This window comes from Salmo salar, chromosome 21, assembly GCF_965601325.2.
Source record: "Salmo salar chromosome 21, fSalSal1, whole genome shotgun sequence".
NCBI classification, from domain to species: Eukaryota; Metazoa; Chordata; class Actinopteri; order Salmoniformes; family Salmonidae; genus Salmo; species Salmo salar.
The window spans coordinates 38,252,051-38,271,219 of NC_138311.1; the positions used below are offsets into that span (position 1 = coordinate 38,252,051).

The following is a 19,169-nucleotide window of genomic DNA, read 5'->3' on the forward strand; positions in this document are numbered from 1 at the left end:
CATCAGGGCATGGATTCTATAAGGTGAAAAATGTGAATAAAACAAATACATTAATATAAATATGTATTTTTTTTTTTTTTTTTACGTTTTCACAAAAGTAGTGCACTGGGCCTTTACTAGTATTTGCGGACCGATATAGACGTCTGTAGCGCGGGCAAAAAAAAATGTTCAGCAAGAAAGGTAGTTGTATAATTAAGAACAGTATCTTACAGGATTTAATAGTTGGAATTGTAAGAGTTGTTGACCTGACCCTTTCTCTGTTATTTTCATTCTAATGGGATGCAGAAAGAACAAAACCCTGTCCTCAAACATTTACATCAAAAGGTGCAAAGTTGTGGGCAAAGACACAAAACATCTACATCAAATTACATTTCTTGATCAAATAACATGGAAAACAACCACTTTTTGTGCAGTATTAATTTACCATCCTTACTTCATGTAAATGTACTGTACATGACTGTATTGTAAATAGATTGGTCATCTAGGTTTGTACCTGTAGACTTTCCATCACCATGAGAAAAAACAATGACCAATACAGTAACTGAGTACATTGAGACATCAAGTGTTTTGGGATGATATGAGTATGGCGCTTGCAATGTTAGGGTTGTGAGTTTGATTCCCACGGGGGACCAGTATGACAATTTCAGTTTTGAATAGTTTGCATTTGCAAAGTATTTCAAGAAACTGGAAAACATATACCAAGCAAGTCTTTTTATAATCCACACGTATTATCAGATTAACCTTTTCTGTTTTGGATAGATAATTATCAGACTCAATATACAAATTCTGGTAAACACTCTAACGCATTTTGTTTACATTTTTTCACAAAAGTTGTGCACTGGCCCTTAACTAGTCCTGTATTAGCGGACCGATATAAATGTTTTCAGATGGCGGCAAAAGAATTGCAGCACACCCAACCACAAACTACTTCCCGCGGCTATGCACAGGGAAAATGACCAATGCTGACTGCAATGCTTCCCACAGTTGTGTCAAGTTGACCTGATGTCCTAAGGGGTGGTGGACCATTTTGATACACACAGGAAACTGTTGTGCTAGAAAAACCCAGCACCATTGCCGTTCTTGACACAAACCAGTGCACCCACTACCATACTCCGTTCAAAGGCACTTAAATCTTTTACATTTGAGTCATTTTTCCTGCATATTCCCCCTGTATATCCCCCTTCCTGTATGTCCCAGTCCAGGAAATATCATTCCTGTATATTCCCCTCCTGTATAGCAACCCCCCCACCCCCATATATCCCCCTCCTGTGTACCCCCCGTATACCCCCCGCATATCCCCCTGTATATCGTCTTCCGTATAACCCTTCCCATATATCCCACCATATATCCTCCTGGTATATTCCCCTCATGTATATCCCCCCTGTATAGCCCCTCCAGTATACCCCCCTCTCCCCCTTGTATATCCCCCCTCTCTATATATCACCCCCATATATCCTGCCCTGTATCCCCCTGTATATCTCCCAGTTGCATATCTCCCCCATATATCCCCCCATATATCCCCTTCATATATCCACCCGTATATCCCCCCTCCTGTATATCCCCCTCTATATCTCCCTTTTGTATTTCCCCTCCTGTAAATCCCATAATTTGTATCCCCCCTGTATATCGCCCCTGCATACCCCCCCGTATATGTATATATCCCACTTGTATATCTCCCCCCGTATATCCCCCCACATATCCCCCTCGTATATCCCCCCGTATATCCCACCCTCCAGTATAACCCCCCTGTTCATGCCCCCCATATATACCCTTGCGTATATTCCCCAGATTACCCCTCGCCATATATCCCCCCATGTATATACCCCTCCTGTATATGCCCACTGAAATCCCTACTGTATTATTCCTCCAGTTTCTCCCTTCGTATACCCCTCGCATATCCCCCTGTCTATCCCCTCCCATATAACCCTTCCCATATATTCCACCATATATCCCCCTGTGTATTCCCCTTCTGTATATCCCCCCCGTATATGCCCTCCTGTATATCCCCTCCTGTATACCCCCCACATATCCCCCTGTATATCCCCTCCCAAAAAACCCTTCCCATATATCCCACCATATATCCCCCTGGTGTATTCCCCTCATGTATATCCCCCCTGTATAGCCCCTCCATTATACCCCTCTCCTCTATATCTCCCCTGTATATCCGGAAGTTTACATACACTTAGGTTGGAGTCATTATAACTAGTTTTTCAACCACTCCACAAATTTCTTGTAAACAAACTATAGTTTTGGCAAGTTGGTTAGGACATCTACTTTGTGCATGACAAGTAATTTTTCCAAAAATTGTTTACAGACAGATTATTTCACTTATAATTGTCACATCCTGACCAGTATAAGGGGTTATTTGTTATTGTAGTTTGGTCAGGATGTGGCAGGGGGTGTTTGTTTAGAGTGTTTCGGGGTTTGTTGGGCTATGTTCTTTGTTAGTCTATTTCTATGTTAGTTCTAGTATATCTATTTCTATGTGGTGTTTGTTGGGTTGACCTTCAATTGGAAGCAGCTGCTCCTAGTTGCTTCTAATTGAAGGTCCTATTTAAGAGGGGTGTTTTTCTATGGGATTTTGTGGGTAGTGTTCCTTGTAAGCCTTACAGGACAGTTTATCGTCATTATTTTTGTATACGTTTGTTTTGGTTTTCCTTCTTTCTGCCGAATAAAAGAAGATGAGTATACACATTCCCGCTGCATTTTGGTCCAATCCTTACGACAACCGTAACAATAATTCACTGTACCACAATTCCAGTGGGTCAGAAGTTTACATACACTAAGTTGACTGAGCCTTTTAACAGCTTAGAAAATTCCAGAAAATGATGTCATGGCTTTAGAAGCTTCTGATAGGCTAATTGACATAATTTGAGTCAATTGGAGGTGTACCTGTGGACATATTTCAAGGCCTACCTTCAAACCCAGTGCCTCTTTGCTTGACATCATGGGGAAATCAAAAGAAATCAGCCAAGATCTCAGAAAAAAACGGTCTTGGCTGAAAGGGGGAGGCTTTCAAGCCAAAGAACACCTTCCCAACCGTGAAGCACGGGGTTGGCAGCATCATGGTGTGGGGGTGCTTTGCTGCAGGAGGGACTGGTGCACTTCACAAAATAGATGGAATTATGAGGGAGGAAAAGTATGTGGATATATTGAAGCAACATCTCAAGACATCAGTCAGGAAGCTTGTGGAAGGCTACCTGAAACGTTTGACCCAAGTTAAACAATTTAAAGGCAATGCTACCAAATACTAATTGAGTGTATGAAAACTTCTGACCCACTGGGAATGTGATGAAAGAAATAAAAGCTGAAGTAAAGCATTCTCTCTACTATTATTCTGGCATTCACATTTTTTAAATAAAGTGGTGATCCTAACAGGAATTGTGAAAAACTGAGTTTAAATGTATTTGGCTAAGGTGTATGTAAACTTCCGACTTCAACTGTTTCATCCCGGTAATCCCGCCCTTTTTATCCCCACACTATATATTTCCCCTTCTGTATATTTCCCCTTCTGTATATCCCCCCATATATCCCGCCATATATCCCCCTCATATATCCCCCCGTATATGTATATATCCCACTTGTATATCTCCCCCCGTATATCCCCCCTGTATATCCCCCCTGTATATCCCCCTCTCTATATATCATCCCGTATATCCCACCCTTTTTATCCCCACACTGTATATTTCCCCCTCTGTATATCCCCACGTATATCTCCCAGTTGTATATATCCCCCCATATATCCCCCTTATATATCCCCCTGCATGTCCCTCCCTCCTGTATCACCCCTGTATATCTCCCGTGTATATCCCGCCCTTTGTACCCTCCCTGTATATCCCCTGTATATCCTCCACTGTATAGCCCCCTTGAAAATCCCTCCTGTATTACCCCTCCAGTATACTCCCCGTATACCCCCCGCATATCCCCCCATACATCCAATCCCATATAACCCTTCCCATTTATCCCCCCATATATACTCATCCTGTATAGCCCCTCCAGTATACCCCCTTCCTCTATACCCCCCTCTGTATATCCCCCATATATCCCATAATTTTTATCCCCAGCCTGTATATTTCTCCCTCTGTATATCCCCCCATATATCCTCCCCTTATACTGTATATCGACCCCCATATATATCCCCCCTGTATGTCCCCCCTCCTGTATATATCCCACTTGTACATCCCTCTCGTATATCCCGTCCTTGTACCCCCCCGTATATCCCCCTGTATATCCTCCGCTGTATATCCCCCCTGTATATCCCCCTTTATATATCTTCCTGTTTTTGTGAAACCATCCAGTAAAAAGGCAACATAACTTATTTAAGTTAGTATATGTTTCCTTCTCTTTCATTGATGAGCTACTCACATGTAACACTGCTATTGGTGGGCACCACCAGAGGGCTGACGCGGGCGTTCTTGACGATATCTTGCCAGTGGATGGTGTCTGCATGGCACAGGAACTTATTCTGGTCGACATACACACCACCTTGTAGGATCTCTGTGGGATAGGAGAAAACACAGAGAAACACATCAGGACAAAGTACTGACCCACAAACAAAAAGATGCACACATGAACACACGCATGGAGGCACGCGCACACACACACACACACACACACACACACACACACACACACACACACACACACACACACACACACACACACACACACACACACACACACACACACACACACACACACACACACACACACACACACACACACACACACACAGGTGTAGTGTACACCGCTAGATATGAGAGAAACAGCTAACGGAGACCACAGCCCTGACTCCTCCATCCTCCACCAGATAGATTTGATGGATGAGGTTTTTAGAAGGTCAGACAGACAAATCCTTGTCTTATTGCTGTTATTATTAACCATAATCTAGTTTTGTTGTTGTTTTTCCTCTCTCCTCTTCCTCATACCAACAGATACACACACACACACACACGCAGACATGCCACACAGATACACACACACACACACTTGCACGCACAGACACACAAACATGCCGCAGCAGACATAAACATAGGAAATAACTATGTTACCCCCCCATGATACCAAATCCATCCAGCCTGGATTTTAACCCCCAGCCAGCTAGAGAGAGAGAGACAACAACAGTAACACATTTGTAATTTCATATTTCATCAGGGGAGGGAGGAGAGGATGAGATTATATCCTGGCTGAGTCCCAAATGGAACCTATTCATTATGGGCCCTGGTCAAAAGAACTGCAATAAAGGGAATAGGTTGCAATTTGGGATTCAGTCCGTCTTCTAATATTGATCATACTGTCCACCTCGGATCAGAGAGTTTACTGGGGCTGGAGGCGATCCAACCAGTCTCCTCTTTTCACCCCCACTAACTTCCCTTCCTCTCACAGTGCAATATTGTGTTCTCTGATTGGTTCACAGAGGGCAGCACCGATTATTCTCATCCTGGGATCCTCAGACAGAGTCCTTATCAAACCTATTCTAGACTATTCTCAAAGAAAGTCCTTGTCAGACCTAATCCAGACTCCAGCCGAATAAAAAAAACAAAATAAAACCCCAGCTTGTTGCTAGAAGATTAGCATTATTTACAGAGCTGGCTTTCTCTCTCTCCAAAATTGTGTGTGTGTCAGTGTGTGATGGGGGAGTCTATCTCTATCTCCTGGCAGAAGCCCCGTAACAGAGTGTGTGTGTGTGTGTGTGTGTGTGTGGGTGGGTGGGTGGGTGTGGGTGTGGGTGTGGGTGTGTGTGCGTGTGTGTATGTGTGTGTGTGTGTAACCTAGCAGTACCCGTAGCTCACTGATTAAAGCATACTCCACAGATGATGGGAGGTGGTGTTAATATGTTTTCTGCTTCTCTCTACAGGAGGGAAGGAACCTGGCGCTCATCACGGAAATTAATTCTCAGCCACGCTATAGGAGGGAGGTACGTTCCGCTAGGGTACGTGTGTGTCTGTTTGTGTGTGTCTGTGCGTGTGTGTGTTGAATGGTCCACTAGGGTACGTCTGTGTGTGTGTGTGTGTGTGTGTGTGTGTGTGTGTGTGTGTGTGTGTGCGTGCGTGCGTGCGTGCGTGTGTGTGTGTGTGTGTTGGATGGTTCCGCTAGAGTATGTGTGGCACTCACAGCACAGAGGAAGGAGCAACCGCTGCTCATAGGCAAACTGGGCTGTGCAGGGGACAAATAAACACTACCAAACAAACACAGCATAAAACATCAGCATGACTTCCCTGACCCCCAATGTGTTTTTATGGACAAGAGGAGAGGCAATGTGGTGTGTGTGTGTGCCTGTGCGTTTGTGCATTAGCACATGTTTGACTTGTCTCTTTGAGCATGGATGACCCTCTCTATGTGTTCAGGCTCTGCTCAGTGATTCAGATTCCCTAGTTTTTAAACATGAGGTACACATGGGGCCTATGAGGTACGTCCGACAGATAGGAGGAATGTGGTTCACAACAAAGAAAACCAGAGAGAAAGCTTGGTAAGAACACGACCAGTATCTGATTGTTATCACAACATTAAGAGCCCCAAATATTATAATCGTGGGAATTATTGTTAAAAAGTCATACATTTCCACAGTTCAATTTTCCCCAAATGACAACAAACAGAAAGTCTAGCCTTGATGCATTAGCAGTATTTTTTTAATATTTGTTATTTTAATCAGGGAGTCACCATTAAGACCAATGTCTCTTTTACGAGGGAGCCCCTGCATATAGAACTTCACAAAATATACAGTGCCTTCGAAAAGGATTCAGACCCCTTGACTTTTTCCACATTTTGTTACGTTACAGCGTAATTTCTAAAATGTATTATATAAAAAATCTAATCCTCAGCAATCTACACACAATACCCCATAACAAAGTGAAAACAGTTTTTTAGACATTTTAGCAAAAATCAATAAAAATAAAAACAGGAATACCTTATTTACATAAGTATTCAGACCCTTTACTATGAGACACGAAAGTGAGCTCAGGTGCATCCTGTTTCCATTGATCATCCTTGAGATGTTTCTACAACTTGATATTTGCTAAAATGTCTAAAAACCTGTTTTTGCTTTGTCATTATTGGGTATAGTGTGTAGATTGATGAGGGAAAAAAACGATTTAAGCAATTTTAGAATAAGGCTGTATGGCAGGTATTCCCAAACTGCGGCACGCGTACATGCAATGCCGTTGGGGGTGCGCCAAATTAAAATGTGATTCACATAAAACTTCCTTCACATTTTCAAACAGTCCATTTATATTTTTAAACGGTGTTATACATTTGGGTGAGGCTTTTTTCTCACTTGAGTAGCCTCGTTTCACAGCCAAAAGTTAAATTAAACCATCTAGTGTTCAGCGAAATAATAACACTATGTCAAATACAGGTAGCCTAGTCGAATAATTAACATCCAATCACATCCACCCGCCAACCCCCTCTTTTACGCTACTGCTACTCTCTGTTCATCATATATGCATTATCTTTAACCATATCTACATGTACATATTACCTCAATCAGTCTGACTGTATGTAGCCTTGCTACTTTTATACCCTCGCTACTGTATATAGCCTGTCTTTTTACTGTTGTTTTATTTCTTTACCTACCTATTGTTCACCTAATACCTTTTTTTGCACTATTGGTTAGAGCCTGTAAGTAAGCATTTCACTGTAAGGTCTACACCTGTTGTATTCGGCGTACGTGACAAATAAACTTTGATTTGATTTGATTAACCGTTACTCTCATGCAGGAATTCCACAAATGGTCCGTATGTAGCCAAACATAGCTGCTGTTCATGTTGGTATCTGTACTGATGGCTCAAAAGCCATGACAGGGAGACATAGTGGAGTGGTAAAGCACGTGCAAGCAGTTGCTCCCAATGCCACTTGTGCACACTGCGGCATCCACCGAGAGGCTCTTGCTGCCAAGGGAATGCCTGACAGCTTGAAAGACGTTTTGGACACTACAGTTAAAATGGTTAACTTTGTTAAAGCAAGGCCCCTGAACTCTTGTGTATTTTATGCATTATGCAATGATGTGGGCACCGACAATGTAACGCTTTTACAACATACAGAAGTGTGCTGGTTATCAAGGGCCAAAGTATTGACACGTTTTTTTAAAAATTCAGAGACAAGTTTGAAGTTTTCTTTACTGACCATAATTTTCATTTGTCTGACCGCTTGCATGATGACAAGTTTCTCACACGACTGGCCTATCTGGGTGATGTTTTTTCTTGCCTGAATGATCTGAATCTAGGATTACAGGGACACTCCACAAATATATTCAATGTGCAGGACAAAATTGAGGCTATGATTAAGAAGCTTGAGCTCTTCTCTGTCTGCATTAACAAGGACAAAACACAGGTCTTTCCATCATTGTATGATGTTTTGTGTGCAAATGAACTCAAGCTTACAGACAATGTCAAATGTGATATAGCGAAGCCCCTGAGTGAGCTGGGTGCGCAATTACGCATGTACTTTCCCGAAACGGACGACACAAACAACTGGATTCGTTATCCCTTTCATTCCTTGCCACCAGTCCACTTACCGATAACTGAACAAGAGAGCCTCATCAAAATTGCAACACGTGGTTCTGTGAAAATGTAATTTTATACACATTTCTGGATAGGGCTGTGCTCAGAGTTTCTTGCCTAGGCAAATTGCACTGTTAAGACACTGATGCCCTTTGCAACCACGTACCTATGTGAGAGTGGATTCTCAGCCCTCAGTAGCACAAAAACTAAATACAAGCACAGACCATGCGTGGAAAATGATTTAAGACTGAGACTCTCCAATACAAAACAACATTGCAGAGTTATGTTCATCCTTTCAAGCACACCCTTCTCATTAACCTGGAGTGAGATATTCACAATGTTTTATGAACAAATAAGGTTTTATATCAAGTTCATTGAGACACCAAGTTCATTTACCTGGCACCAAGTTCACGAATCAAGTTCGTTGAGACACCACAGTAGTAGGCCTGATTAGGTAGGCAATCTGATGGCATGGTGCCAGGTAAACAACTTCTCCCTCAACAGCAAAACAAAGGCACTGGTTGTGGACTTCAGGAGAAACCAGGCTGGGCACGCCCCCATCATCATCAATGAGGCCGCCTTGCAGATGGTCAAAAACGGCAAGTTCCTCATCGTGCACATCGCCGAGAAGCTGAAATGGTCAAACCACACGGACACCGTGGTGAAGAAGGCACGTCAGCAACTCTTCAACCTCAAGATGCTGAAGAAATGTGACCTGTCCCAGATGGCCCTCACAGTGTTCTTTCTACAGGAGCACCACTGCCAGGCTGCATCACGTCCTGGTACGGCAACTCCACCGCTGCGGACCACAAGGCGCTACAGAGGGTGGTGTGCTTAGCCTTCCAGGACACCTACAACACCAGGTTTTGCAGGAAGGCCAAGAAGATAATCAAGGACCCAAGCCATGGTCTATTCTTCCTGCTTCCTTCACTCACATGCAGGCAGTACAGGAGCATCAGGGCACCCCCCCTCCCTCCTTGCTGCTCCCCTTACGTATATTGTACCCCCCAAAAAACAATTACCGTTCCCCCAGCCACAATTATCATTGTTATAGTGTAAATGTGTATACTGTATATTACTCTTCCATTCACTCCTCACTTCCTCCCTGCTGCTCCCCCACGAACATTCCCCAACGGACTCTTCCCCTTGCCCCCACCACCCAATGGTAATTTGTCATTGCTACAGTTGTAAATGTGTATATTATTATTATTACTATTATTATAATTGTTACTGTTCCATATTTTGTCTCATTGACTTTCACTGTAACCTGCAATTACATCTGTGTCCCTGTACATGGGACTAATAAACTCAATCTAATAGAATCTAATCCAAAGACAAAACATACCAATAAAAGTACTGTAAAAGAAAACAGTGCTAACTCTCCTACACAGTATACTGTGTGCTTTTGATTACAGTACCTACCATGGCCTGCTACACACTGTGCTGGTAGCTGTTGCTGGAAGGGGTGTGGTGTGTGTGTGTGTGTGTGTGTGTGTGTGTGTGTGTGTGTGTGTGTGTGTGTGTGTGTGTGTGTGTGTGTGTGTGTGTGTGTGGTGTGTGTGGCTGGTAGCGGAGGCCTCTGTTGATTGTTTAGTGGGTTGAGAACGGACTCTTAATTAGCCAATTCACTGAGCCTGTGTTCCCAGCTATCCCTGTTCCCCTGAGCCAATCACACACACACACATCTTTACACTACAATGGTATGGCAAAACATCTCTTCAGCCTCCCTCCCTTCCTCCCACATCTCCCTCCCCTCCTCCCTCCATCCAAAACAGACCATCGGAGGAAAATAATAAGAAATGTAAGAAAGCAGAACAAATGTATGCAGCCAATTATTCCAAGGGGTAAATGCTCCTTCTGTTTTTTAATTGCAGAGTGGCGATGAATTTTATTAACTCTGGGAGGCAGATATCAAACTTGGCTCATGCGGATCGAGTAGTTGGAATTGGAAAAGGCATTAATGGCCTCTTCAGAAAGGATGCAAATTATCGTCTTGTTGTTATTGTGCTACCTAATAAAATTATAAGGTGAAGATCATTCAGCGCAGATGCTCTACATGCATGTTTAATGTGAGGTCATTCTAGTGTGTATGTGTGCGTACGGTGTGTGTGTGTGTGTGTGTGGGTGTGTGTGTGTGTGGGGACGTGTTTAACTATTCTTGTGGGGACCAGAAGTCCCCACAAGAATAGTAAACTAACAACCATTTCACCAACTGGGGACATTTTGTTAGTCCCCACAAGGTAAAATGCTTTTTCTAGGGGGTTTAGGGTTAAGGTTAGAATTAGTGTTAGAATTACATTAAGGGATAGGGTTAGGATCTACGGTTAGTTTTAGGTTTAGGGCTAGGAGCTAGGGTTAGGTTTAGGGTTAGAGTTAAGGTTAGGTTTTTGGGTTAAGGTTAGGGTAAGAGTACGGGTTAGGGTTAGGGGTTATGGAAAATAGGATTTTGAATGGGACTGAATTCTGTGTCCCCACAAGGTTATCTGTACAAGACCATGTGTGCATGTCTGTGTGTGTGCATGTGTCTGTGTGTTTTCCAAACCTGCCTCATACATCACAAATTCCCTCCATTATTGTGATGTGAAAGTCTTAACATGATAAATGAACAAAGGGAAAACAATACCTTGAAAAAAATCCATAAATGTATCATTCTTGTGCAATACTCAATGCCTAGGTTTACTTCCAATGTACTCTCTTCCTACAATACCTTTCACTGTACATTATGCCTTGAATCTATGCTATCGTGCCCAGAAACCTGCTCCTTTCTGTCACGCTCTGACCTAAGAGAGCTGTTTTTTCTCTGTTTAGTTAGGTCAGGGTGTGATAGGGGGTGGGCATTCTATGTTTTTTGTTTCTATGTTTTGGCCGGGTATGGTTTCCAATCAGAGGCAGCTGTCTCTGATTGGAAGCCATACTTAGGCAGCCTTTTCCCACTTGGTTTTCGTGGGTAGTTGCTTTCTGTTTAGTTTGTATAATCTGACAGAACTGTTGGCTGTCATTTTGTTTATTTTGTCTAGTTTTCATTAAAATATATAACGATGAGCACTCAACACGCTGCGCCTTGGTCTCCTCTATACGACGCCCGTTACAGAACTACCCACCATGATTGGATCAAGCGGCGTGCCCGGGCAGAGATGGATACCTGGTCGACAGAGGATTGGATAGAAAGGAGAAACTGGACTTGGGGCCAGGTAATAGACAGGTATCGTAGCCTACCGGGGAAGAACGAGAGGCAGCCCCCCCAAATTTTTTTTTGGGGGGGCACACGGGTAGTTTGGTGGGGCCAGGGGTGAGACCTGAGCCAACTCCCCGTGCTTATTGTGCTGAGCATGTGCCTGCCTCTCGCACTCCCCCTCCAGTGCGCCTCCATATCCCAGTACGTCCTGTGCCTGCTCCTCGCACTCTCCCTCCAGTGCGCCTCCATAGCCCAGTACGTCCTGTGCCTGCTCCTTGCACTCTCCCTCCAGTGCGACTCCATAGCCCAGTACGGCCGGTGCCTGCTCTGAGCACCCGGTCCTCAGTGCGTCTCTCCAGTCCGGTGAGACCTGTTCCAGCTCCACGAGAAAAGCCTATAGTGATAATCTATGGTCCGAAGCCTGTAGAGATGATCCATGGCACAAAGCCTCCAGTGATGATCCATGGCCCGGAGCCTGTAGGGATGTTCCATGGCACGAAGCCCCAAGAGGTAATCCATGGCCCGGAGCCTGTAGGGGTAATCCATGGCAAGAAGCCTGTAGGGATTATCCATGGTCCGGAGCCTGTAGGGATAATCCATGGCAAGAAGCCTGTAGGGATGATCCATGGCCTGTAGAGATGATCCATGGCACAGAACCTGTATTGATGATCCATGGCATGGAGCTTGCAGCAACGGTCCCTAGTCCGGAACCTACAACGACGTTGTAGGTCTCCGGCGGCGGTCCGCAGCCCGGAGTCCTCGGCGGCGGCCTTCAGCCCATAGTCTTCAGCGGCGGTTGGCGTTCCAAAGTCTCCGGCGATGATCCACTGTCTGGTTCCTCCGGACACACAGAAGCGGGGGGATCAGCGGGCGGTGGGGGTGCTACGCCCTGAACCAGAGCCGACGCCAAGTTCAGGTGCCCACCCGGACCCTCCCCTATAAGTTCAGGTTTGGGGCCGGGAGTCCGCACCTTTGGGGGGGGGGGGTACTGTCACGCTCTGACTTAAGAGAGCTGTTTTTTCTCTGTTTAGTTAGGTCAGGGTGTGATAGGGGGTGGGCATTCTATGTTTTTTGTTTCTATGTTTTGGCCGGGTATGGTTTCCAATCAGAGGCAGCTGTCGATCGTTGTCTCTGATTGGAAGCCATACTTAGGCAGCCTTTTCCCACTTGGTTTTCATGGGTAGTTGCTTTCTGTTTAGTTTGTATAACCGGACGGAACTGTTGGCTGTCATTTTGTTTATTTTGTCTAGTGTTCGTTTTCATTAAAATATATAACGTTGAGCACTCAACACGCTGCGCCTTGGTCTCCTCTATATGACGCCCGTTACACTTTTACTCTCTGTTCCGAACGTGCTAGACGGCCAGTTCTTATAGCCTTTAGACGTACCCTTATCCTACTTCTCCTCTATTACTCTGGTGATGTAGAGGTTAATCCATGACCTGCAGTGCCTAGCTCCAGTCCTACTCCCAGGTGCTCTCATTTGTTGACTTCTGTAACCGTAAAAGCCTTGGTTTCATGCATGTTAACATTAGAAGCCTACTCCCTACGTTTGCTTTATTCACTGCTTTAGCACATTCTGCCAACCCGGATGTCTTAGCCATGTCTGAATCCTGGTTTAGGAAAACCACCAAAAACCCTGAAATTTCAATCCCTAACAATAACATTTTCCGCCAAGATAGCACTGCCAAAGGGGGCGGTGTTGCAATCTACTGCAGAGATAGCCTGCAGAGTTCTGTCTTACTATCCAGGTCTGTACAAAAAAAGCTTTTACTTCTAAAAATTCACCTTTGCAGAAACAAGTCTCTCACCGTTGCCGCTTGCTATAGACCACCCTCTGCCCCTAGCTGTGCCCTGGACAACATATGTGAATTGATTGCCCCCCATCTATCTTCTGAGCTCGTGCTGCTAGGTGACCTAAACTGGGACATGCTTAACACCCCGGCCATCCTACAATCTAAGCTTGATGCCCTCAATCTCACACAAATTATCAATGAACCTACCAGGTACAACCCAAAATCGGTAAACACGGGCACCCTCATAGATATCATCCTAACTAACTCGAACTCCAAATACACCTCTGCTGTTTTCAACCAAGATCTCAGCGATCACTGCCTTATTGCCTGCATCCGTGATGGGTCTGCGGTCAAACGACCACCCCTCATCACTGTCAAACGCTCCCTAAAACACTTCAGCGAACAGGCCTTTCTAATCGACCTGGCCGAGGTATCCTGGAATGACATTGACCTCATCCCGTCAGTAGAGGATGCCTGGTTATTCTTTAAATGTGCCTTCCTCACCATCTTAAATAAGCATGCTCTAATCATTTTTTTTTTTACCAGGAATAGATATAGCCCTTGGTTCACTCCAGACCTGTCTGTCCTTGACCAGCACAAAGACATCCTGTGGCATTCTGCATTATCATCGAATAGTCCCCGTGATATGCAACTTTGCAGGGAAGTTAGGAACCAACATACACAGGCAGTTAGGAAAGCAAAGGCTAGCTTTTTCAAACAGAAATTTGCATCCTGTAGTACAAACTCCAAAAAGATCTGGGAGACTGTAAAGTCCATGGAGAATAAGAGCACTTCCTCCCAGCTGCCCACTGCACTGAGGCCAGAAAACACTGTCACTACCGATAAATCCACAATAATTGAGAATTTCAATAAGCATTTTTCTACGGCTGGCCATACTTTCCACCTGGCTACCACTACACCGGTCAACAGCCTTGCGCTCCCCACAGTAACTCTCCCAAACCTCTCCCAAACCTTCTCCTTCACCCAAATCCAGACAGATGATGTTCTGAAAGAGCGGCAAAATCTGGACCCCTACAAATCAGCCGGCTAGACAATCTGCCGAAATTGTTGCAACCCCTATTACTAGCCTGTTCAACCTCTCTTTCGTATCATCTGAGATTCCCATAGATTGGAAAGCTGCCGCGGTCATACCCCTCTTCAAAGGGGGAGACACTCTAGACCCTAACTGCTATGATATCATAACCGCATCGATAAGAGACATTACTGTGCAGCCGTATTCATCGACCTGGCTAAGGCTTTCGACTCTGTCAATCACAACATTCTTATTGGCAGACTCAACAGCCTTGGTTTCTCAAATAATTGCCTTGGTTCACCAACTACTTCTCCGATAGATTTCATTATGTCAAATCGGAGGGCCTGTTGTCCAGACCTCTGGCAGTCTCTATGGGGGGGCCGACTCTCTTGTCTGTATACATCAATGATGTCGCTCTCGCTGCTGGTGATTCTTTGATCCACCTCTACGAAGAAGACACCATTCTGGCCCTTCTTTGGACACTGTGTTAACTAACCTCCAGATGAGCTTCAATGCCATACAACTCTCCTTTCGTGGCCTCCAACTGCTCTTAAATGCAAGTAAAACTAAACGCTGCCCGCACCTGCCCGCCCGTCCAGCATCACTACTCTGGATGGTTCTGACTTAGAATATGTGGACAACTACAAATACCTAGGTGTCTGGTTAGACTTTAAACTCTCCTTCCAGACTCACATTAAACATCTCCAATCCAAAATTAAATCTAAAATCAGCTTCCTATTTCGCAACAAAGCATCTTTCACTCATGCTGCCAAACATACCCTCGTAAAACTGACCATCCTACCGATCCTCGACTTCGGCGATGTCATTTACAAAATAGCCTCCAACACTCTACTCAACAAATTGGATGAAGCCTATCACAGTGCCATCCGTTTTGTCACCAAAGCCCCATATACTACCCACCACTGCGACCTGTATGCTCTCGTTGGCTGGCCCTCGCTTCATACTCGTCGCCAAACCCACTCGCTCCAGATCATCTACAAGTCTCTGCTAGGTAAAGCCCCGCCTTATCTCAGCTCACTGGTCACCATAGCCTCACCCACCCGTTGCATGCTCTCAAGCAGGTATATCTCACTGGTCACCCCCAAAGCCAATTCTTCCTTTGGCCACCTCTTCTTACAGTTCTCTGCTGCCAATGACTGGAACGAACTGCAAAAGTCTCTGAAGCTGGAGATTCTTACCTCCCTCACTAGCTTTAAGCACCAGCTGTCAGAGCAGCTCACAGATCACTGCACATGTACATAGCCCATCTGTAAATAGCCCATCCAATCTACCTCATCCCCATACTGTTTTTATTTATTTGTCTTGCTCCTTTGCACCCCAGTATATCTACTTGCACATTCATCTTCTGCACATCCTACCATTCCAGTGTTTAATTGCTATATTGTAATTACTTCGCCACCATGGCCTATTTATTGCCTTACCTCTCTTATCCTACCTCATTTGCACATGCTGTGTATAGATTTTTCTACTGTATTATTGATTGTATGTTTGTTTATTCCATGTGTAACTCTGTGTTGTTGTATCTGTCAAACTGCTTTGCTTTGTCTTGGGCAGGTTGCAGTTGCAAATGAGAACTTGTTCTCAACTAGCCTACCTGGTTAAATAAAGGTGAATAAAAAAAATTTATATATATATATTTTTATATCTATAGGCTACACTGATTATTTTAGGCTATCTGGCAGTAGCATGTAAGCCTAAGCTTTAAGGCCTAATTGTATGCACGCCAAATAGCCTACACGCCAATCACCAATTGCTTTTACGAATGGCTAGAAAAAGTTAGCGTCAATCCAAGTTTAATTCAATAAGAGAAAAGCTGTGAAATGGAGAGAAAATTACCAGAAAGGGAATTTTTGAGAAAGATTTGGTGAAGTGGTAAAACAGGATGATAGCAGTGCCGGCTATGTTATGTGTGATGATTGTGAGGCGCTATACAAATTTGACAGTCACAAGACGGGGACTTCAAGTAAGCCTACGGCACGTCATGGAAACTATAGCCTACTGTTTAGGGCTGAGATTCCCAATTTAATCGTAAGAACCATAGGATTCTAAGATGAACTTAGGATGCTTTCGGGAAACCAGGCCCAGATGGGATAAATGGAAACTGAAATCTGGACACTGACTGTAGGTCTATAACCTCTCACATGCAGCCTTCATATTAACTCCTGCAGAATTAAGCATTTCATGCAGTAAATTGATACACCAAATGTAGGCAAAATGTTGAATCAGGAACGGGAGAGTAGAGTGGATTCTTACTTTATCACATGTAATTGGGTCATTGCGGATGGGTTATTAGCAATTGCTGGCGCGTTCTGGTGAACGAACAGCTTACCCACGCACCACTAACACACACACACGCCATAACTCAATCCTCCTGATTCCCACTTAAAAGCAGGAAGTAGGAAGTACCAGTGTGTCACCTCAATAAGAAAGTGGTCAGATTAAGTGAATGCTAAGCCACTGTTTCGCTAGCATAGAATGCAATATGTTCCGGGTTCAGTCACCGGCTTCATTAATAAGTGCATTGATAATGTTGTCCCCACAGTGACAGTACCACATATCCCAACCAGAAGCCATGGATTACAGGCAACATCCACACTGAGCTAAAGTCTAGAGCTGACGCTTTCTAGGAGCGGAACACTAATCCGGACCTTTATACAAAATCCTGCTTCGCCCTCCGACGAACCATCAAACAGGCAAAGCATCAATACAGGACCAAGATTGAATCCTACTACACCAGCTCTGATGCACTTCGGATGTGGCAGGTCTTGCAAACTATTACAAAGGGAAACCCAGCCACGAACTGCCCAGTGATTTGAGGCTACCAGACAACCTAAAAGCCTTCTATGCTCGCTTCGAGGCAAGCAACACTGAACCATGCATGAGAGCCGCAACTGTTCCAGACAACTGTGTGATCACGCTCTCCGTAGCCGATGTGAGTAAGACCTTTAAACAGGTTAACATTCAGAAGAATGCAGGGCCAGATGGATTACCAGGTTGCGTACTCAGAGCATGCGCTGACCAGCTGGAAAGTGTCTTCACTGACATTTTTAACTGCTCCCTAACCCAGTCTATAATACCTACATGTTTCAAGCAGGTCCACCATAGTCCCTTTGACCAAGAACACCAATTTAATTAAAGGACTATTGCCCCGTAGCACTCACATCTGAAATGCTTCGGTTATGGCTCACATCAACACCATCATCCCAGACACTCTGGACCCACTCCAATTTGCATACCGCCCCAACAGATCCACAGATGACACAATCTCTATTGCACTCCACATTGCCCTTTTCCACTTGGACAAGAGGAACACTTATGTGCGAATGCTGTTCATCGACGACAGCTCAGTGTTCAACACCATCATGCCCTCCAAGCTCATCACTAAGCTAAGGACCCTGGGACTGAACACCTCCCTCTGCAACTAGATCCTGGCCTTCCTGACTGGCCACCCCCAGGTGGTGACATCCGCCTCCCTGACCCTCAACATTGGGGCCCCACAGGGGTGTGTGCTTAGTCCCCTCCTGTACTCCCTTGTTCAGTCCCCTCCTGCTTAGTGCTTAGTCCCCTCGTGTACTCCCTGGCTGCATCACCACTTGATATAACAACTGCTTGGCATCCGACCGCAAGGCGCTACAGAGGGTAGTGCGTACAGCCCAGTACATCACTGGGGCCGAGCTCCCTGCCATCCAGGACCTCTATACCAGGTGGTGTAAGAGAAAGGCCCCAAAAAATGTCAAAGGCTCCAGCCACCCAAGTCATAGACAGCAAGCGGTACCAATGCACCAAATGTGGATCCAACAGGACCCTGAACAGTTTCTACCCCCAAGCAATAAGACTGCTAAATAGTTAATTAAATAGTTCACCAAATAGCTACCTTTACTATCTGCATTGACCATTTTTTACTCATCACATATGCTGCTGCTACTGTTTATTAAATGTCACTTCATTCCTAGTTATACAGTATGTAAATATCTACCTCAATTACCTCGTATCCCCTCGGTACTGGTACCCCTTGTATATAGCCAAGTTATTGTTACTCATTGTGTATTTATTATACATTTTATTATTAAGTGTTTAACTTTTTCTATTATTTCTCTTTTTTCTTTCTCTCTGCATTGTTGGGAACGTCCAGCCAGCAGATGTGTCCCTTTCATAGCACACAGCAAATGTGTGGCTAATGTTAACCTTGTGTTTATTTTTTTGTGTAAGATTTCTAGTGTTGATTCAAGAGTTAAATTAACACTGTAAAGAGTCAAATCAACACTCAGTGGTGTAAAATAACCCCAATGTTTGCATTAATAACCAGAGTTGAACCAAAACAACACCCATCATCTATTGCAGGTAGATTTTTATAATCGTTTGTTTCAATATCTTTGTTTTTGCATGTACATTGATTGACGAATTAATCTTATGCTACTGAAATATAAATAACATACATTTTCCAGTCTGTTACTTTGATTTATTGCACCCGTTACTGAAATGGTTGCACCAGTTCAGATGTTAAAGGTAGTCTCATATCCTATTTTTCCCAACTCTGGCTGTCATTCTGAATGCAGGTTGCAGGTGAATACATTTTTTAAATGGTTGATATCCCCACTCTTGCTGGATTACTATAGGAATTACACATCCCTTTGCAAGCCAGCATAAT

At 44.4% G+C, this 19,169-nt stretch overlaps 1 protein-coding gene across 1 annotated transcript in view; it reads right to left on the reverse strand.

Moving 5' to 3' along the window:
• The window catches only part of LOC106582203 (receptor tyrosine-protein kinase erbB-4), a gene marked incomplete at its 5' end in the record, with an annotated part of 240,979 nt that overhangs the window by 187,432 nt on the left and 34,378 nt on the right, over positions 1-19,169 (reverse strand). Inside the window, one exon of the mRNA XM_045704751.2 lies at positions 4,366-4,497. Coding sequence (XP_045560707.2) covers positions 4,366-4,497 — 132 coding nt within the window. The remainder of the gene's footprint in view (positions 1-4,365; positions 4,498-19,169) is intronic.